At 42.8% G+C, this 22,666-nt stretch overlaps 1 protein-coding gene across 2 annotated transcripts in view; it reads right to left on the reverse strand.

The window, feature by feature from the left end:
• The window catches only part of trrap (transformation/transcription domain-associated protein), a 101,864-nt gene that overhangs the window by 44,505 nt on the left and 34,693 nt on the right, over positions 1–22,666 (reverse strand). For both annotated transcript variants that reach the window (XM_078163701.1, XM_033611010.2), the window contains 16 exons: positions 21,571–21,699; positions 20,219–20,485; positions 19,922–20,128; positions 16,144–16,302; positions 15,624–15,773; positions 13,257–13,367; positions 12,277–12,423; positions 9,913–10,126; positions 9,061–9,189; positions 8,031–8,180; positions 5,392–5,591; positions 4,790–4,911; positions 1,703–1,916; positions 1,270–1,449; positions 843–989; positions 290–409 (listed from right to left, as the gene is read on the reverse strand). In XM_078163701.1, the coding sequence (XP_078019827.1) occupies positions 290–409; positions 843–989; positions 1,270–1,449; positions 1,703–1,916; positions 4,790–4,911; positions 5,392–5,591; positions 8,031–8,180; positions 9,061–9,189; positions 9,913–10,126; positions 12,277–12,423; positions 13,257–13,367; positions 15,624–15,773; positions 16,144–16,302; positions 19,922–20,128; positions 20,219–20,485; positions 21,571–21,699 (2,646 nt within the window). The remainder of the gene's footprint in view (positions 1–289; positions 410–842; positions 990–1,269; positions 1,450–1,702; positions 1,917–4,789; positions 4,912–5,391; positions 5,592–8,030; positions 8,181–9,060; positions 9,190–9,912; positions 10,127–12,276; positions 12,424–13,256; positions 13,368–15,623; positions 15,774–16,143; positions 16,303–19,921; positions 20,129–20,218; positions 20,486–21,570; positions 21,700–22,666) is intronic.

Genomic DNA, 22,666 nt, shown 5'->3' on the forward strand with positions numbered 1-22,666 from the left:
TTAACAACAATAAAAACATAGTATCGGTATTGGTTCCAGCATTTCAAAATCAGTGCATCCCTATTAAAACCATCCTTCGGCACAATGAAGCATGTTTTCTTTCCTTATTGAACATTTACAATAGTTGACAATATGACGACTTGGTTATTACCTCAACCACTGGTGTGCTTCTGTCAGACTCTGAGCACTAATAACACTATAACATACTGTGTATGGAAACTGAAGTTACCTCACCCTGTGTTTCTCTGCACTGGGTTTAAGTCGACAGAGGCCATTAAGTCATACTTACATGCTGCTGCCTGTCAGAGAGGATCTTCCAGAGGCGAGGGAAGAGCTGAACCCAGGTCCTTTCAGCCAGTGGTGTGGAGATGTGACAAAGCTGGACCAGAGCATTCAGAAGTGCCCCCGTCTAAAACAGAGCAGAGAATAAATTGACAGCTGCTGACTCAGCAAGGCAGTGGTTCCAGTGAATCCTTGTCTTCGGGACTCGAGAGTGCTTTTCATCTACCGTCCTACTGGGTGGTTAATTGCATTCGACTCATGTCCCAGGTCAAAATCAGTTTCTCATTTAAAAGCTAGAATAAAAATCAGCAGGGCTCTGGATTATGAAAAACTTCTACACAATATAGATGAGGGAAAATGTTTTAAATTACCACAAAGTTCAATATCTCAAACACTACATTCTCTAATATTGCCAGATAGTTAGGCTAATTTTGAAAAGTCATCAACATAATGCTTAGAAATATCATTTCCCACCTGCTTTGTCAGAGTCGAATCAGTTTTGTCAGCCCCTCTGAACTGTGGGATAGAGTACAGGCTGGTTCCAAAAGGACCAAGCTTACCTTGACCTCCCGTAGCGAGTCAAGAAACTTGTCATGGCGGTTTGTCAGCATGTGCAGCTGGTTGCCTGCATCTCTCTCAGCCTGCTCCTTAGTCTTGGGGATGGCAGTCTGGTCACCTGGTGCTAACTCTATGTCTATCTCCACATCCTGACAGAGACCACAAGAGAAAAAACACAATCATCTTTGGGAGAGCTTTGACATTTCGACTTCACGTTGGACACAATGCTGTATTGAAAGAGCATTTAATGACATTAGGGCTCATTTTAGAGAGACAAAGAGCAGAGGCTAAGAAGCAAGGCCTTCATCTTTTCTCAGGACCACAGTATGTAACACACTCCTAATGGCACAATGTGCTAATTTATGTGAGAGAGCATGTCTCTTGACGCACTGTGGGGTGTGTGTGTGTTTGTCTGTTTGTGTGTCCCACCTCCTCCTTGGTCTCACTGTTCTCCCTCTCACGCGGCTCCTGTTTGACATGCGTTGCCATGGCGAAGGCAGCACGGTCATGGCTGTCAGCCAGGTTGATGACGTTAGTGATAGACGGCAGCATGGATCCCTGGCAGCTGGTGCCGATGATGGTGTTTCGTTCACACACTGCCAGCAACAGCTAAAAAGCGCGTGGGCGCACACGCACACACACACACACACACACACACACACACACAGGTACAAGATCAGTGACAGTAACTGACATGCAAGTGAGAGGCATGACAAGAGGCTATCTGAAGAAAATAAATAAATAAATAAAAATAAATAAAAGATAGTTTTTTTTTTATGAATAAAAAAGAAAGCATTATTTTTAATGTTGGATAAAAGGCTCGAAGGGCCGACTGAAGGATCAGAGGCAGCTCTCTGTTTACCTCTATGCACTGTTTGATCCAGAAGTGGCTGCCCATGGCCTCCCAGTTCTGAGAGCAGCAGATGTAGAGCAGCCTGTCATAGACACGCCGCTTCATGGAGGCGTCAAACACCTCAAAGAACTTGGCTCTGATCAGTGGCTGAGTGCAGCGGAGCCCTGAGAGGAAGGCCGGCTCCAGCTTGGATGTGATGTCACTTCCTGAAAGGCTCTCGTCCCTGAGTAATGTGATGGACAAAACATTTATTCAGCAGAGAGCTTACATGCCGTATTTTAGCCATTTAACTTGCATGATTCATGAAGGCAGAACACAATAATAAAATAATAAAACATTTAATAATAATAATAAAACATTTAATCCACTTAGAACATCTGTTGTAACTGAAAGCAGTCGCAGCACTGACGCAAGTGCCTACACCGCAGTGAGACAACTGTTAAAGAACAAGTGACAATATCTAACCAAACAATAAAGTACACACTAAAATAACAGAAAAATAGGAGCACAACTTCTCTGCAATAACTCAACATTTTAGAAGCTTATCATAGTCAGTTTTTGCTGAGAGCATACAAGAGATGTGCTGACTATGTGGTCAGTTTGGAAGCCATCAACTGTGCTGCTGTTGTTGTTATTGTTGTATTGTATTTTGGGTAACTTATTTGTCTTTCTTGAGTAATTAGTAACTGTAACTGCACTGAAAATAATCACTGTGATGCTAAGGGCTGAGTTAGCATCCCAGTGAATAAATGCATTTGTAAATAAATTGTATTACCAAATATCATTATACACCGCTATGTCTGAAGGAATTACCACAAAAGAAGTCTAGATAGGCATTGACATAGGCTGTGTCTGAAATCATTCACAACTCCCTACTCGCCATCAGAGTTTTATGTAAAGGACTATATAGTGAACTCATCAGTAAAATGAAAAACACTTTAAGCCACAACTCATGTTATTCTATCTGCACTGTTCATTGTGTCAATTAGATTGTGCCAGATCAACATTGGCTGGTGGACTATCCATAATAACTACCTGCATGCAATTTTGGTGATGAATAAATGATATTATACTAAGCGTATTTGCCCAAATTAATGAATAAAAAGTACTTTGCAGCTGTTTGTGTTGTGGTGCGCTGCTCTGCTCATATTAAACCTATTATTTTCATGACACAACTCATCTATTTGTCTATTACTTATCATCATAAGGAAAAACAAACTATACTGCCATCAAAACTTCTTCATTATGCTTTTTATAAAACAGCTCTAAGAGCTGTGTAGTAACGCCACCCAATATCAATCATGTGTACAAAAGGCTGCACTTTGTCAGTTTGGTCCGCCTGTATGCAAGTTTCAAGTGCTTAGTTTGTGACCTTAGCTTGTACACTACTTTTCACAATGTATGTGGGATACTTTGAGTCCACAATATAGGGTATAATAATTCTCACTACACATTCTAACAGCAGGACAAAATGGCAAACTCCCTCTAGAGTAGACTTAATAATGCAGTGCAGTGATACTTAACTTACGACCTGTGGGCCAAATCTGGCCCGTGATAGTGTGCCGGGGGGCCCGCTGACCATTTTCTAATTCACAATGAAAAAAAATTGATCCACACTGGGGTATTTTTTATGTACTTTAAATGTAAATAAAGCACCAGACTGCATAAATAAAAGAATCAAAATGAAGCTTGTTAAATCAAAAAAGTGCCTGCTGTGTCTGGATTTGCCTCTTGACAAAGATGAGTGAGAACAGCAAATATCAAAAGGTTAAAAACAAGAAATTCATTTATTATATACACTGATAAATATTATAAGTGTTTGTTTATGAACTGCCCTCTGGTGTCCTGACATTTTGCAAAAGTGGCCCCCGGGCAAAGCAAATTGTCTTTCCTCCATGAAGCGAGTAGTGAGTAGTTTCCGACACAGCCACAATGACACATACTACTGAACAGCAGGATACAGTCTTGCTTGGGATTAAAGAGCTTTTCGCAAATATGGCAACCAGGTAAGATTTCGAACATGTTTAAAACACAAAAAGCTAACTCATAGCAATATTCGAAAAACAAGGTACATGCATGTTTAAACAGCCGTGTCATGTAATACTGAGGATCACTCAAGTGTGAGGAGATGGCACTTAACACTGAATATTCAGTGAAATTAAGCATCTTTGATGTGGATACTTCACTGTTAGTAAAGCACCAACCAGCATGCATTAAATGCTTAAATACCAAATGTCATCATTTCTACATCATCCTGCCGCACTAAATGGGCCTCATGGGTATGATTCACATAACAGAAGGAGACAAGGAAGGTGGGATAAAAGCAACAACAAAGGCAAGGCTGCCACAGCTGCATATTGCCCCTATTTGCGCCATTCTCTTAATTACACATTGTTCTGGCACAGCTGCTTTATCCCTCCATTATCATTACTTGCTGTCCATCATGGCTTTACTGCTCATTTTAAATCTTTTGACATGAAGAGCAGATGGGGTGAAGGGATGCAGGGTACATTTGGCTGATTAAATGTGTGTGTGTGTGTGTGTGTGTGTGTGTGCGCGTGTGTAAAACAGAAAGAAAAAGAGAGCCATGGTTTGATGAATAGCGGGCACTAGGACAGTCTCTCCCCTCTGGCCCCCACCTGCTGGGTGTCCTGTCAGGAGTTGGCTGAGTCCTGACACGACTGTAGCCCCGTGAAAGACCCTGGCACGTTATCTATCTCTATCACTACCTGCTGTCTTTCTGACCCCTTCTGCACAATGCCACAATCATATTCTCCGCCTATTTTCTATTTACTGCTTCAATTAATTTCTCTGCTTTTATATCCCACCAACTGACTCTAAGCATTGCCATCTATCTACCATGATCTATCTTTCCCTATCCTTATTTTGAACTTAAAGCAAAAGATAAATGGTACACTGCTCGTGCTTCAAAACCCCTCCTCCTCATCTCCATTTTCTGTTGCTCCTTGACCCAACCTCCTGCGTCTTTTCGCGCCTCAACCTCCCGACCTTCATTCCTCCTGTTAAGATGGATGCAAGGGCGGAGTGGCGTTAGAGGCACGGCCATTTGGCCATGTGATGAATGGTGGTAATTACCTGTAGACGTAATTAACGAGGTCCAGGAACTGGGCGTTTAACTCAAGTTCATCGGGGAAACGCTTCTCTATGTAGGTCATCATCTTCACCAGCAAGATGGACTTCTCGCGTAGGTTGGGCATCTGGAAGGAGGGAGGGAGGGAGGGAGGGGGGAAAGAGCGATGTCAGTTACAAAGGAGACATAGAGGAAAAGGGCATTATGAAAATTGAAGTGAAAGAGGACAGGTAGAGGGGAGAAAATTTTAAAAAGACAAATCTATTCAGTTTTGATCCTGTAAGTGCATCTCTGTGTCCAGCTCAGCCCTTTACTATGTGCTGTCCTACAGCTTAGAAAATAAAGACCAAAGACACCTCAGTGGGTATTATGCTAATATCAACTGGGCTTAGAAATTGTGCTTTGCTTGTTGTTTGTCGAAAGGTTTCACGCCTTTTAAAAATGCACTTTGCTGATTCAGTTCTCTGATTCACACCTATTATTATCAAAGAAATAATGCGATGATCTGCTGAATCACACATTTTTATTTGTTTGTGCACATTATATTTGTCTAACTTTCAGAGTCTAACATTCTGAACTGTCTCGCTGAGCAAAGCCGCCTCCTTACCTGATTTGCAGCCATTGGGGAATTGTTTTTCACCCACTCTTCGACAATTTTGACGACGGCACGGAGGATCTTGGGGTCAGGTGACTTCTCAATCAGAGAGGTGAGGATGACCTGGATGAAGCTCTTCCTCATTTCCATGCTCATGACAGACAGTCGAGTCTTCACCAGGTCAAGACTCAGCATTACCAGCTCACTGGTCACTATGAGAGCAGAGAGGATAACAGTCAGAAGCAGGACTGAGACAAACAAGCTACCAATATACAGAGAGTAGAAAAATGTTAGCAATTTTAGTATTAAAGGTACAGAGGATAACTGTTTTTTTTTTTTTTTTAATTACAAAATATGACATTTTTTTTCTAATAACTGTCTCTATATCCTGACAGTAGTACAAGTAAGATAATCTGTTAAAAAATGGTCCCCTGCCTCCTCAGAGTGCTCCTAATGGTGTTTGCAAGAATCACTGAAACAAATTATGATTAAAATTATGATTCTGCATGAATGAACTTTAAGATGAATTGTGTCTATGTTCAATATCTGCTAACCACTGCACAGACTTTTTTGTATTCTCACATCTAAGAGCTGTAACAGAAAGTCTCACCTTTTTTCTCAAGAGTCAGGCTGACCTTGAGCACATTTGTGCACACATCACCAATTCAGCATCTGCTATGTGAGTCATGCACTTCTATATATATTTAATTTTTTTTTTTTTTAACAGTGATAGCTTTCAAATGCAATTTAACAGTTTCAATACAATCTGGACGGACTTTAAGATTATTAGATTAGCGAGACATGGGCGATCTTCAGAGGCAAGGGCCTTGCTGGTCAGATAGCCTTTGGTCTTAGTGGCTATAACTGCGCCTAGTGGAGGGTAAATGTCTCTGTTTCCCGATATAGTCATTAGGAGCCAATTTAAAGCACTGATAGCATCGTACAGCCATTACCTCCCATCTAGGGAGTAGCAACAGGAATTATGTACTGCCTGACTTCTATAAATCTGGTGAAGCCGAGCTCAGAGAAGACAGCGAGCAGGGAGCCTCGGTGAATGCTGTAATAGTCATGAGAAAAGGTAAACAACCTAAAGCACTTAAACAACAACACTTGTGAGGCTCCTCTCTTTACCCTTGCTGCCTGACATACAAGGCAAGCTGTCATGAAGCCCCGTGTCAAACAGTGTCTACCCTTTTAAACCCACAGCAAAACAGCACAAGGTGACCATCTGTTTGCTTTATGCGGAGATAGACACGAAGACAATACAGGGTGGGAACCAGAGCTGAGGAACATTCCCTGTGAAACCAGACTATCTGCAGAGTGGATCTCCTCTGACCACAACAGCTATTGAGAACACAGCTGGGGTCATTGATGTAGAACTTCTGATACTTGTCTTTGTATGGAGCCAGCCACTGCTGAGATACCTGAGATGTCTGAGCTCTGAGTCTGAGGAAGGTCACCACGAGTGTGCATGTGTGTTTTGTACAACTGACCTCACACACAGAAAACCCCTTGTTGGATCAGGGTTGGGGAAAGTACACACACCGGCCTTCCTGATAATGTCAGCCGGCTGTAACCGCAGAATAAGTTCAACTGAAATGGTAATAGATGTCTAGTGCACAGTCTGGTGGATCTCATGGTGTCTCAGGTGCTGTGAACTCAAGAACTGGGTTGAATAGATGAGCCACATAGGAAGATTTAGATTAGACAGGGAGTCATAAGAATTAATTTTCTTTCAGTTGTCGACTACATAGCAACTTGTTTTTAAGTGTATTTATATTAAAGGTGAGTGATTGTTTTGATTTTCATATTGTCCAATGGTCATTACTCAGGATCACCTGTAGGGGGGTGACGGGAGTAGGAGGGCAAGGGGGAGTTACATTGCAGGCCATAGCCAGAGCACTGCATGTATCTGAATAGTCTAGTAGACTTGCACTACTTGCTTTTGGAATTTAACAAACAATGTTAATCTTAATCTTAATTAAATGTGCAGTTGTCCCTTTTAAGTATGTTTTAGACTGTTTATAAGTAAATAAACACAATTTTACACCTAACATTTTTTTTCCTTAATAATAACAGTCTTAGTAGTAGTAAAAGTATATTCATTTGTTTCTATCTAATTATTTATTTTGTTCAGCATTTTTAAAATTATTGTTATTAATGTTAGAATTTAATTTGGATTAAAAGAGCTTCAAAATAATCACACTTTTGAGCTTACTGCAAGCAACACAGTTAAAGTTGCGTGAATAAGCATTTATAAAGAGAGTGAACATTTCATAAAAAATAATTAAAAAATGTTTAAAAATCTATTTATTACCAGTGTCTCCTCAATTCAAACAACAGCTCCCTTTCAAAAGTCTATGTGCCTGTGCTTTGTGCAACAAAATCACAATATTATGTTCCATTTGACGTTATTAGCTAACAATATCACAATCCAAATCATATCCATAATGTTAACTTTTCATGACAAAGAAAAAACAACTGTCAGTCATTTTTTTCCATTTTCAATATACAATCCGATTACAAATTGGCACAAGCCTTATTTGTATGTGATAACTCATGTTGTTATATAAGGTATACTGTCTATGTGTGTATCTGTTTGGCTGTGCCTGGCTTCCTCATATTTTTCCACCTAATTCATGTCCATGTACCTGTGCTGGTTTCTGTGACCCCTGGGTTGGCTTGCTGGGGGCTCAGGTGTTCCCGCACCATCTTCTGTAGTGAGCGCATGAACACAGAGATGAGGCGGTCGATGTAGCTGGCATTGTAACTGCAGGCTGACTTCAGGATCATCAGTGTTCCTGGAAGACAAATGAAGGGGAAGAGAGGAGGATGAGGGAAAAGAGTGAAAAAAATAAATAAATGGGAAATACAACAATATGACAAGAAGCTCAACCTCTGTGGGGCAAAGTAACAGACACACACCTGCAGCCTGCTTGTGTTCATTCACACAGCATGACAAGGACTTTTTTTTGAGGAAATCTAACAAAAGTTTGTCACAGAGGCAGGGAAAGGTATGAGTAATGTCCCTCTCTGTTGCTGCTCCCTGGAGGGGAGACAAATGTTAAAATGTCATCCCCAATCACATCAGCGCTGCCTCTCTGTGACAGCAGGATACCAAATGCTTTTTATTGACCACAACTGCCATTTTGGGAAACCGTATAAAATAGCATTACCTTTAGACCGCTCTCCAATAGTCATTTGTCACCTTGAGGGCCCTTTATTTGGAAAGCTACTGCATATTTCAAATAAAAGAAAGAAAAATCGCATAACTGTCTCCTTGGAATAAGCTTTAATGTAAGCCTTTTCCATAAATACTCTCTGACATCTGGGAGGGTAACAGTAATGTTCGTACGGGGAGGGTGGCCGAAAGCAGCAATCCTTCCCGAGACAACCTTTCCCAAACCGCTGGACTGTGGCCTCAGTTTAAACAGACCAGATGTTAGCCCAAGTGGCAGGGCTCATCGGCTTGCATTTTAACGACCCACTCACTGGCTTAATTGCTAAAAGTGACTGAGGTGGCTTGGTTTTGTGGGGATAGAGTGGGAGCGTGAAAAATATTTAAAACAAAAGACAGGGTTTATAAGCAACAAAGTGAGAGTAACAGAGCACAAGGGGGCAGAGAGAGATACCCGCCCGAGAAAAAGAAAATAGGGAGAGATAGAAAGCCGAAGGTCTTACCGAAGAGCTGTGTGGGGTTGGTGTTGCTTGTGGCTTTTTCATAGTTGGTAAGTCCCTCATAAATGACCTTGCCCACAGCAGCATACAGACACTCCAATTCCTCATACTTAGATGCCACTGATGATGTGCCTGGAGGGAGAGAGCAGTGTTTGCTTCAAACAAAGAAAAGCTGAGAATCTAAATCAATGCCTTGCTTTAAGCTCACCGCATGACAAAAGCAAACTTAAGAATTTAATAATCAATCAACAAAGCAATGGTCCAAATATTTTTGGCACATTTTCAATGTGCACAGAAGGGAGGGAAGAATATCTTACACAACTCAGACATGCAATGCTTTCTTAAGTTTATGAGTTTAGCTGACCTGTTCCAGTTAGAATTTAGGCATTAAAGGAATAGTTTGGAGCTTTTGAAGAGGATTTGTTTCAGGTACATTAACTATAGTAGATGTCAGTCACATCCCTAGTTTGGAGAAGCAGTCAAGAGTACTGCCACTTAAGCTTAACAATGCACTGCTCTGGACAGGGGCAGCAGCAAAATGAATTTTAGCCACCTCATAATATCAAGATCAGTTTAGGGGAATGCTTTAATTTGGTGGCTTTGAAGACCTTACAGATGGGGAACTGAAACCATTAACGCCTTCCCCATTGGGAAGGTGGCTAAAATACTTTTTGCTGCCGCCCCTGTCCACATCAATACATTACTCAGCTCCTGTGGTGTTACTCCCGCCTGCTTCTCCAAACTGGGGGCATGCAGGCCAACATCTACAGCAGGTAATACACCGACTATGGATATGTACCTCATACAACTCCTTTCAAAACATATAAACTATCCCTTCACGCAGTGGCAACTTACTAGGCTCAGTGGGGAAGATGCTCATTAGGCGAGAAAGGAGGGAGTGGACAGCCCGCAGGACTTTGGTGTTGCCGCAGGTCATGCATGCGGCGATGCCCCGCTGGAGGGGTTTAAAATGGGCCAGGATGGCTGGGGACTGCAGCACTGTCAATAGGAAGCAGAGAATCTCCAGTCCAGTGCAGATGTTGGAGATGTTAGCCTGTGCTGGCTGCTCCTGAGGACGCAGAGAAGTACAGTGACACCAGGAGGTCAGTAGATGAAAACAAGTGTAAACCAAGTAGACATGTGCAAGCGTCAAAGAAAAATATCCATGCTTATCTTTTTAGACATAAGTATATAAACCTGAAACAAAACAAGAAAAAGTATTGTGCAATTTCAGTAGATTGATTTTTTTATTCCATACAAATTCAAGGCAACTCAGGAATCAATAATCTACACACAGAGGTATTTCTCACACAAAAGAACCGAGGCAATGTGATGGCTGCTAAACTAAAGATCAATGGCCAACATCGGGTCCTAATTTTGTCTAAATTGCAATCAAGGTTTACAACGATGGCAGGGCCAAGAGGATAATCTGGGCCAGATCCATAGCACTAATCTTGCCTAATGAACAAGGTGACTCTTGTGATAAGGCTCCTGGTAGATATTAGGGTAGTATTGATTTGGCACTGTATTAACAGAATGGGACCTTGTCTCTGGAGCCATGCAGATAGGGCATATGCATGTATGTGCATGAGTGTGCGACCGTGTGCATGGTTTGTGTGTGTGTGTGTGTGTGTGTGTGTGTGTGTGTGTGTGTGTGTGTGTGTGTGTGTCCCCTGCCCCTCCTCATTTGCCCTCTCACGCCACTCTTCCTGACTCTTAATCACTGCCATGCCAGTACAATGAGATGATAAAAGGTAATCCGATTTAGAGCATTGTTCATTAGTCTGAGTAAGACGGCTAGGCAGGTAGAGCATGCTCCCAAGGGTAAAGGGCCCGCGTATGTTCATCTGCATAAGACCTACAGAAAGCCTTGTTTGTCAGACCATCCCCATGGGATCTGGAAGGGCTGATTGGGTGTGTGTGTGTGTGTGTGTGTGTGTGTGTGTGTGTGTGTGTAAGGCACAGAGAAAGGCGCGGCCGATGCAGTGATCCCCAAAAGGGAACAAGGGAAGTACGTGACAATTGCCGGCGCATGGCGATAACCTTGTCTGAACAGTGGCGCTGAATCAGACCAGAGAGATGAGTAGAGAAGGAGAGGAGCAACGGATAAAAAGAGGGAGAAAGAAGAGAGGCTGCGATAAGAGGCTGAAAGGAAAAGAAGAGATGAGAGGAGGAAGTGGTGGCAAGAGACAGAGGGAAAAAGGCAAGGAGAGCTGCAGAGAAGCACAGTGGGACGATCCAGAAAGCAAGGATGAGGAGTTTAGGATGGAGAGGGGTGGGGGTTGAACGAAGAAGGCATAGGCCAACCCGGATAGACTCCTGTTATCGCACTACTGTCATTATTTTGTCATTATGGCAGCTGGCGCCTCACTTCATGTATTACTGATAACAGACAAAGGACTTGGAGACGTTAGAGCAAACACTAAGACAGAGCTTAAGCAGAGACAGGGAAACTTCTGCAGTCTCTGGGAAAGCGAACAGCAGAGACACATTAGTTATCCTTTACTGTTTGTTGATTATTGCTCCAGGCTCTAACAACAAGCCTGAATATTTCAAATTTTATTCAGACTTGTTTGCCTAAAACACTTTTGATGACATGCACTTGAGCGAGCAACTTCAAATAATCTGACACGCTCACATTCACAAATACTGTCTGTTGAACTTATTTGACTTATGTGCAAAATAGAAAAAAAAAATAAGCCAGACACTTTTAGAAAGTTAATATTCATCAATTGAAAATCCAAAGAAAAGCCATTTGAGGTCTGGACACAGTCACTGACACGTGATCTCTGGAAAATGCAGCAGCAACAACAGCTTAGCACCAAAAATGTCATCAACACAAGCATGAACCTGGCCTTAGAAATCATAAAGGCAGCCTGATAAGGTGTATAATGCAGGACACAACAATGCCCAATTGCCAGGACAAGCCATTTCACTTCCTTTTCATTTCTGTTGAGAGGTGCACTTTTGCAGTACTGATAAGGCACTTGCAAGAAAATGGCGGCAGGTAAAGACAAAGTTTATGAGCTGAACTCCAAGGAAACATTTCAATTATCCTGGAAAACAAGAGTTTGGTTGGGTAGCGGTAACTGCTAATAAATGATACAATTTGTATAGGGGCAAGTAAAAATTGACTTTGGGCCAGCAGACTTTTGATCTACTTGAAACATTAATGTTGAACCCTGTAATGACTGACTGACACTCTGAAGGCCATCTTACCACTGTCATAAGCAGCTTGTCAAACCACTGTAGCTTGAGCTCAGCGCGAGGCCACATGTCAGGCCTGAGGGCAGACTTCATGAGGCTAACACAGCGACGGGACAGCAGCTCCCCTGGAGACCCGGTCACATTGGTGCTGTCGTTCACCTAGACAGGAGGAGGAAGAAGGTTGGTATCATTATCATTATCAGTGACAATGGGTCTTCATCTTCAATATCACAATGATGTCCTGACGAGGTGAGTAATCACACAGGGCAAGACGGGACAAGGACTGTCACCATGTTTTATAATTTCATGCATGCAGGTAGAGTTCAACAGTGGCACAGCCAGGAAGGAGACTGTCTTTCAATCCGGAAGCCATGCAGAAGCCCTCATGTTGACAGGCATCCACCCTGGACAATGAATCCCTATCAGCTCTAGGTGTGGCGTTCTTTGGTTGATGTTAATCCCCGAAGGCCAGTAAAATGATACAATTTTTCTACAGGGATCAATTTAGTATCACAATACGCCTTTATCGAGTGGAATACAAAGAGAAGATTATGTTTCTTAAGACTGTTCAGTGAACAGTGAGTGATCCCCAGCGGTTATACAGAGGGCCATATTCAACAGAGATGGTTGGATGAACAGTGAGAATGGAGCTTGGCCCAAAAAGAAAGTAGGAAGAGTCAAGGTGAGTGAATTCTCAACAGTCTATTTCAAGCCTGTAACCAAGGTCATCACTGCCACTAGACCAAGGGACAGCTGTGTGAGGAGACACATAAAGGACTGTGTGTGTATGTGTGTGTGTCTGTGTGTAGAGATGTGTTCAGGACAGCCACCAGGTGTGTCCTACCTTCACCACAAAGGGGTTAGGACAGTTGTGTCCTACCTGGCAGGCACTATGGATGGCAGAACTGTACCTGGTGTGTGTGTGTGAGAGAGCGAGAAAGAGAGATGGAGTGTGGTGTGAGTGTGTGTGGTGGTCATGGTGGGGGTATTACCTGGCATGCAATCCTGATGAGGAAGTTGACCACAGTGTCCGTATGTTGTTTCTCGACAGGCTTGGTGAGCATGGTCTCTGTACCTGGCATGGACTGGCTGCGGCCAAACACCTACAAACACGCGTACAGAAATTAGAATTTTTAATATTTCAGATCTTTTTTGGTTTGAGTACAGAGAAGAAACTATTAAGAAACTAAACAGCCTTCATAATAAAACTCTGTGACAGCCGTGCAAACGCTGCACAGAGTCCAAGTTAGTTAGGAGGGAATATCAAAGAGCCGGCACAAAGTCAGGTTTTTGTCTGCACTGCTTTTAGTGAAGAGGAGGCAGCAACTACTATTTTCTGAAAATGATCCTGGCAACTTTCTGAGCAATTAACATTTCCTCGTCTCAAGCAGAAACAAATGCTGCTATTGCATTTTTCTCCTGACATCAAGTAAAAGAGGCTGGAAATTATACACCGTCATTAAGACTGTAACCACTATGACTTGTGCTGGTGCTTACAGAAAGCACAGTAGCTTACATTAGTATTAAAGTGATTTTTAACACATGATAGTTAAATCAAAAAAGAAATATGTAATTATGTATATTTGAAATATGGAGGCAAAATACTTAATACAGAAATTCATCAAGAGAAACGTCATTGTACAAGAGGAGGGCAAAAAATAAACAACTTTATATGTATCAGAGATTGACCGTAGTGTAATTCAATAACTTAGATTCTGATTTTGAACAAGCACTTCTTGCAACAAAGGCATCTCATCCAGTTTGGAGGCTGCAAAAACAACAGATCGCAGTGGGATTCAAGATGAAACAGATGTGAGGGAAAATGGATTAAGGCAACAACAACCATGCTGTCACCTCCTGTTGGCAATTTCTGTCTCAGACAGATGTAAAAATGGCTGCTTGATCAAAGTATCTTTCCAAGCGTTCTCCAATCAAGTGTGGAACACAGGGACAGCCAGCAAGAATTTTGAAGGCATAAGGATAGAGTTGTTAATTTTGGTGTGGAGCTTGGATTCTCTGCCTAGACCTGACTGGATTTGGGCCAAAACTGACCTGACAGGTTTCTGAAAATTACCCCGGGCTTGAATTCGTTTTTTTTTTTTTCCAATGCAGACCTTATAGCAGGGGTCGCGTTAACCGGATATTCTCGGTCATTGACCGGTTTTTTACAACAATGACCGGAAAATCTGAAGGCCGTCAGTCATTTTGACCAGTTGCAATTACCACCCCTGCCCACTTGGCGGCAGAGTGCACAGTCAGTGGTTTAAGTGGCTGCCATTTTCACACTGCAGAGAAAAAGTCATTCATCTGCTTCATGTAGCACTGTTGACATAACGCCCTGGACACACCGGACGCGGAGCCGAAGCGCAGCGCCCAGCAGTGAAGGCAGTTTTCAATCGGTGCCCATGTCAACCTATTTGACTGTCCACACAGGCTGCTGAGCAGAGCGGCGCGTCCGTGGAGGCAGCGCTTCAGTTCGGCGTCTGGTCTATTTTTCATGCGAGCCGCGAGCGCTTCTGTCGAGCTGGATAGAGAGGATCGTACCAAACAGGAAGTCGGACACAGAAAAGACGAGAGAATCCGGCCAATTTTCAAAATAAAATAACAACAGCACGCACTGTGGAACGTGAGGAGAAAATACCGTGTTTATAATTAAATAAAAACACAACGGTGCATAACCTAACACATTTTTCAATACCCTAATCACTTCATTACAATTTTAATTTTGTGTCACCGAGCCTACAGGCATAACTACATAACGCCCTGGACACACCGGATGCGTTAGTGCCGTCTGGTGTGTCCAGGGCAAAGCCTAATGGCACGGGTGTGTGGATGTCTGTTCATCTTTTCGTTCATGTCCTTATTAATGCACACTTTATAACTTGCTTGTTGGATTTATTAAAAAAGAACGAATGAAAACTAAATGTCTTTGAATATCTTTATTATCATTTAAAAACGAAAATTAAAATGACCGGTAAAAATAGATCATGACCGGATTTTTATTACCCTGTCGGTCAAAATGACCGGTGACGAAAAAGTCTAGCGCAACGTCTGCCTTATAGTCTGTCTGAAGTCATGAATAATGTATGGACTGTGTTAGCATCAACCCATCCCTATCTATACATCTATATATCTATATCTATATATTTATGATGATGATTTGAGCCTGTAATAAATGTTTTAATATTAATTGACTTTTTTTTTTTTTTTTACAGTGGAAATTCAGGCTGAAAGGTCGAGCTTCGTAACAGATAATTAACCACTGTATTGCCAATTCCAGGCTGGAGTGACTGGCCACAGGGACCTGTCACTCACAGCCATGTTCTACTGGCAACTGATTGATGGTGGATTGATCTCACCGTGGAGGCAGCCCCAGTTGCTGTGCGGAATCTCTTGACGTCTTGTCCGGCAGCAGCAGCAGCTGCAGCAGCTTCCAGTGACAGCCCTCTTTTCACAGCACCCCCACTTGTCCCTTCACCACCAGCCCCTACTTCAGCTTCGGACTCCGGCTGCCACACCAAAGAAAGGGACAGGAGGGGAGAGAAGACCAGTCCCTCAGTTAGCATAATTACAGTTTACAGAATGAAACGTGTGTATTTTCAAGGTTTCTAACTACAGCATTATGAGCCATGAGTATTTGTGGAATATGACTAAGAAAACACTTTTATCTCTATGATTAATGGCCTTTTCTTGTGAAATAATACGTATCTCCAGTCTGCAGTGATGCATTAGCAAGGTTTAAAATAAAGCATTGTGCAAAGTGAGGGACATATTATGGCACAGTAATGACAACAAGGCGCCTGACATGGACTGAAATTTATGTTCCTAAACCTGGATTTTTGTTGTGATTGTGTTATTTATGGCAATCCAAGAACACACCTGCTGGTCTTTGATCCTCTGTAACTCCCATTTGATGACGACCTCGGCCAGGTCCACAGCCAGTTTCCTCTGCTCTATGGTCACACTGGGGGTGAAGCCCAGACGCTGCATTGCACTGATCATGTGCTGCACCAGGTGGTGGCGCACAGGGTAGTACACCTGGAAAAACGCAAGTAAAAATTTAGGGAATAATATTCCAAAAGAAACAGAAGAAGTTCATATATAGGAGCAATGACAGACAGATAGATAGAATTCTAAATAAAATGCCACTGTAGCTTGGGGCCTGTTTTGCATGCACAACTTGAGCCTCCACTCTGCAAAAACCAGATGCAGAATCCAAATTTGGTAGAGTGGGGAAAGAGTGATACATTTCGCAAGATTATAAGCTTACAAACAATCCTGTTTTGCATGAGAGGAAAAACATCCACTTTGTCACACAAATACACTTCTCCTTCCCGCCTGCATGCCTATCAGAGGGTGAGCTCAAACACATACTGACACACATGAATCTCAGTAGGGCTAAAAAGGGACGTCCCAACCAAGTTTTTTTCCCCCAATCTCAATCCATTAAATAGTGAGTATCTGCTGATATAAAGTCCCAATCTGATATTTCAATTTTCCTAATTATACAAAGTGCACACTTCAAGTACTTTATAGTTATTACAATCAATCCAATGTATATATTGGACAACTGAATAGTTCTGCAATGCATTAAGAGAAAATTGCCTGCATCCAAGCTGTTCCTTAGTAGTTTTTTTTTTATTCATTTATTTTAGAAAACAAAGTACAAAATAGCAAATCCTCTCTTTTTTTGTCTTTGGCCTTGTCAGTGTCTCGAGAGAATTTCTCTCCACTGCTTGTTGCATCGGTGTGGCCTTTGCTCGTTACCTCTATGAAATGGTATTTCGTTTTTATACATGCTGTTACTGTTTTCCGTGTTCGTTTTCTTTGTCTGTACATTTTTTCCATAGATTACATTAAAAAAAATACTCTTCCAGGCTTTTGCTTAGCTGCGCATGAAAGCTCCGCGAGTAAAAACACCTGCGTGACAGCTGAGGTGACACAAAGGATCAGATCAGGCTCTTTATAGTTCAATAAGCCGAACCCAAATGCCTTGATCAGCCCCAGCACTGTTTTTCATATTAATTTACACTTTCGATTTCGACATGCTAGTCTGGTTCTCAGATCATCCACGACAGACAAGAAGAACTTCTGCCTTCCCTTAGCTTCAGGTTAAATTGACTGTCTTGCCAGTATTATCACATATAAATGAGACTGGCTTCCACTGCCTTAGCAACCATCCAAAAGCAATTACAAGAGTGAGTTATTGTGCGATTCTTCTCCGAGAACCAAACTTAAGGTTTCCCAAGCAGGCCGTTTGTCTAAATGGCTAAAAATCAGAGGTTTCCAGGCAACTGAGAGCCTTGTCAACTGCCTACAATGCTGCCTCGCATCAGCGCCGCCTCACTGAAACAGATCCGGTCAGCCTGCCCACAATCATGATCATGAATGCTAACAAAAATAAAAAGAGACTCAAAGGCAACAACATTTATTTATGGTGAAAGTGAGATTTTTTTGTACACTGCTGATATTTTGCTCTAGATTTTGGGCAATAAAACATGCAAAGTTTAACGGGGTGCTCAATCACTTTGAGACGCTGAGTCAGAAGAGGCAAACTCTGAAGTCGTATTCCCACTTAGTCTCAAGGACATGATGACACACACTTAGCCCCGAGAATTCACACTCTCAAGCGTCACACTCAAGAGTCACTTAGCTTCATCGCAAACTGAACTGGGACTCTCAAACATGCAGACAAAAGAGCAAGAGATGAGATGTCTATCTGAGGGCTGTTGCCAGTGTCAAAGAATATTAAAGCTTCTCACTTTGAGGGTAATTATAGTCGATAGAGCAGGGCTTCACAGCCCCTTAATGACAGAGTGGCTAAGCCCTGTCCATCACGTGTGCACGCAGACAAACACGCACACAATCTCTCCATTTCTTTATCAAACAGACACATACACACACGCACAAAGTCTCTCATCTGTCTGTCATTATCTTCTCCCCAGCGTAATTATGCTGATGTGATTACATTAGATTAGTCATCTGGCCCAGTGAGAGCAGCCTGTCAGTGAGATAGAGAGGGGAGCTGAGGAAAATGTCAGTCTTTCGCTAAGAGACTGCCGCTCTCTGACTGGCGAGGCAGCAAACATCAGCTGAAGGAGTGAGAGGGCAGAAAGTGTCGCTGAAGTTTAAGGAGGAAGGCGAACATAAAGGCCAATGATCCTTTGCTGGTGTTGACTTGTGAACAGACTAGGCGCTCTCTGACTCTGCTGATCATCTCTGAGAAGGGTGTGCCTGGGACTGTGTCTGTATTAAGGCGATTAAAGGCAGCAGGCGGTTACCATTAGCTCCGCTGCCCAGTGATGAATGATGCAGTTTTTGACTAGGAGGCAACAGGGCACAAAGCTGTTGTTGTGTCTGCTGTCAATATGAAACTCAAATTCAGTGAACCAACTAGTAGGCTTGGGTGGTATCATGGTATTACGGTGTGCCAGGGTATTCGTTAATTCTGACCAGCAGCTCAGCTTTTACTGTCGGGTACCAAACTCAGTACTGACCAAATTATATTGCTACTACTGAGTACCATTTCACATTAAACGTTGATACTTGAGAGTGCATCTGGTTGGGAAGCACCCCGGAGCCTGGAGGACAGCCACAGAGCTCTGAAGCTCGGTGTAGCCAACTGGTTCAACTTCAGACAGGAGGTGGAAGCACTCTGAAGCCTGGAGATGGCCTCAGGGTACCATGGCTGCTACATCAGCTTCCCAGCGAGCTAAAACTATCACTGCAGAGCCAATCTGCATCAACAGTTTTGGTGTCTGGTCTTATTTCTTTCCTATACTATTTTAGTAACAGCCTAGTATCACTGCTAGGCACACACACGCAGACAGACAGAGGCAGAAGATTAGCTCTATGTGTGATTAGAAAAGAACAGAGGACCAGGATTGCATTTTAGTCTATTATGTCACCCCCTGCAGCTTATTCAAAAATTACATTTTTGTTATTATAGAGACAGTGATGTACCATATCAGAGTGCCTTTGGTTACCAGTACAGAATCATATCGGAGCCAGTGCTGGTTTTGGTTCAAATGTTAATGTGAAATGTCAAGGTAAGGTATGAATGTATGAAGAAAATACTGCTTAAGCCTGCCAACTAGTATCATAAAAACTATTAACTGGGTCATACAAGATAATCCAACTTTTAATGATGATGCTCCATTCCCATTAGGACTGGTTAAGAGGCATCATTTAATTCAGGGCACTCAGATAATCAGTAAAAATAGCTTCTCAACTGTTTTCCCCCCATGTGGCTCACTGCAGTTGCCGAAGCCACACTGAGCAGAGAGATGGCAGCAGCAACAAATGGCCGTGGATTTGCAGTGACAGTTGCCCTCTTACTCCATGTTATGGAATCTTACCTCAGTTAACCACAAAATGTAAGTATAAGATAATCATATTCTATACTAATAGTAATTAGTTTGTAGTGTGTTCAAAATTGGGATGAACAACACATGAATTACAAGTGTTCAGACTAGTCCCTTATGAGTACTGTATATTACTGGGACAGAAAACAGATTCGTTTTGACTGTTCTGTCTGCCCCACCCAGCCCAGATGAATACGCCAGCAACCAATACATTCAATAGTTATGGGCCCACAGAAGGTGGTGCACTATTGATAAACTGTAATGTCTGTGTGTGTTCTTATACATCTGCTCACCCTGAAGTGCTGCACAATGAGATGCAGTATGTGGACCAGCTGTGGTACAGTGTGTCCCTCCTCCACAATGATTTTGCGAGTCCAGTGGGTCAACATCTGGTGGCCATCCTCCATGCGGGCAGGCACAGCTGGGGTCAGGATGGCCATGGCTTGCCGTACGATGGCCCGAGCCTCCATGGTGTGGGCCTTCAGCAGGCTGTGGAAGACCTGTACAGAGGAAAGGTAAGGTACTTTTTATCATCTATTTTGTATACATCTGGTAACATACATTTCTTCTCTCTTTGTATTCCTCCTCACCTGCAGCACAATCTTCTTGTGAATGGCGAACTTTGCGATGATGTGAGCCAGAAGTAAGTGGCCGCTGTATTTACAGGCAGGATCCACGCAGGCTTTGGGCAGCAGGCACGGCCAGGCGAAGGTCATGAGGCGCCGCAGCTTGCTGTTGCGTGACTTGTTGTTGTCATGAATGTGGTGGGGTGCATGCTCCACCAGGAGAGTGGAGAACTGCAGCAGGCAGATTCGCAGCGAGTCCAGCAGATCAGCCTGCTTCTCTGGGTCCAGGACCTTAGAGAGGGATGAGAGAGATGTGAGGTTAAAGACTGTTGAGTGACGGGGAAATGGGTACAGTTTTTGCTGCCCATAGCACAGAGTAAGCACACTTTATGTGCAGGGTCAATAACAGTGAATCGACTATTATTTTCCCAGGTGGTCAGATGTTTGTGTACAAAACAAAAACACATTTTTTGAGTGTACGAGAACAAAATTGCCTAAGACCTGTTGGTGCAGCTGTAATTCTTACCAGGTGCCGACAGAGGTCAATAGAAGTCTTGGATTACTTAATGCTCCTTAAGTGCGTCAATAAGAAAGAGCAACACATTCTACTGAATATACTGTTTGCCTGCACTGCCCACATATACTGCAGTTCTGACTAATGTTCACTTCCATAAATTACATTTGAATGACATTGCACCACAGCGACAGTATACTTTTTCCACATATTGACAAAAGGACAGCTCCCCATTCACAACACTCATCAACCCATCAACATCTGTATTCCCCTGAGAGTACAGAGGAGAGGAGAACATTCAGAAAGAGGGGGGCTGAGTGAGGAAATGAGTTTTAACCATACCGTAGAGGAGCCATTAGCGGCCATTAGGACTGGTGTTAGTCAGTGATGAGATCTGCCACAGCACAAACAAACACACTGACCTTTAGCATGGTCACACTGTGACATTTACACCAGGAATTATAGTCCGGCCTGATGAATGAAACGTGATGGAAAGAGCGACCGGTGGGATGGCGGGAGGGAAAGAGAGAAACAAAGACAGATGGAAGAGACGAAAAGGAAGAAGAGAAAGATGGGATGACAGCAATTAAATGATCAAGTAATGCGTGGAGGCCTTGGGAGAAGAAGAATCAGACTAAGTGGGACATAGTTGATGATGACTGGGAGTATGGAGATCTGCTGGACTGATAAGACATTATGAGAGGAAATGCAACAGGTAATGAAATCAGGGAGACGGATGGAGAGACAAAGCTAGTGAGTAATGAACAAAGGAAGATGTTGGGGGGGGGGGGGGGAGCAGACTGAATGTGAGGAAAGATGTTGGGAGGAAAGGATACCTGCAAATGTATTTGTGCATGTGTACCTTAGTAATGAAAACACTGGTGATGCTTTCAGGATTGTCTCCTTCAGGGTTGGGCGGTCCAAGCAGCTGCTCGCCTTCTCCCTTCTCAAAGCTGTACAGGAAGGCTGGATTCAGGATGTGCTGCAGTACCTATGACAGTAGAAAAACACATGTTGATATAATTTTATTGATAAAAAAAACAAAACAAAACAAAAAAAAACAAAACATTTTTACCATTTACTTCAGCTCCTTTTACACATGCACTGCAAACTGGTTCAGTTGGAATCGGTTGGATCAGACATTCAACAGACTTTAACCTGCCAGCTCTTTAGTACAAAATCTGTGTAATGTCTGATTCAACCCATGCGTGAATAGAGGACGTCATTGTCCGGAGAAATCACAGCGAGCGAGTGGGCGTGTCCATGACGTTTCTATCTTGACACCAATGACCAAATTACAAACCGGCTACATGACTGTAGTGTAATCTGCATCATTTCCTGCCTCCTGCACGCTCTACCCAAGCGCCATCCCTCATCTAAACCAAATGGTCCCAGACAATCCCGTTGCATGTTACATGATTGAAAGAGAAACTCTGGACAATGCCCAGACCTGATTCTCTGCACACTGTCTGAATTTCATATGAGAAAATGGAAGAAGTATTGGAACTTCTCCAGTCAAACAAAACCTGCATTCAATCGTTTTTGTGTTGGAGGTTTTATCCTGGACCATCCCATCCGCTCTCTTCCAGGTCAGCGGGCATCTCGACATCTGCCTGGTAAGCACAAGCTTACACAGCAGCAGCAGCTAACATCCAACACAGAGCCTTTAAATGGTCCCAACAAACCAACACCGAAATGGCTCGACTGTCCTCAAACCCAATAATAACCATTAGGTAATGTTAGCTGTGTGATGCTAATAGTTAGCCTTGTCACTATGTGTGTGTTCGGGCAGACTCTCCCACTCAATTCACGTTACATGCATCAGTATCAACAACAACAACAACTGTACCAAGTCCTACTTCAGATTTTCAAAGAGCTACTCTCAAATCTATTCTAAATTAGAGGGACACAGGTGGTAACAGGAAAAAATACTTTCTGACAAAAACTTTTCTATTAGA

This window comes from Epinephelus lanceolatus, chromosome 21, assembly GCF_041903045.1.
Source record: "Epinephelus lanceolatus isolate andai-2023 chromosome 21, ASM4190304v1, whole genome shotgun sequence".
In the NCBI taxonomy this organism is placed as follows: Eukaryota; Metazoa; Chordata; class Actinopteri; order Perciformes; family Serranidae; genus Epinephelus; species Epinephelus lanceolatus.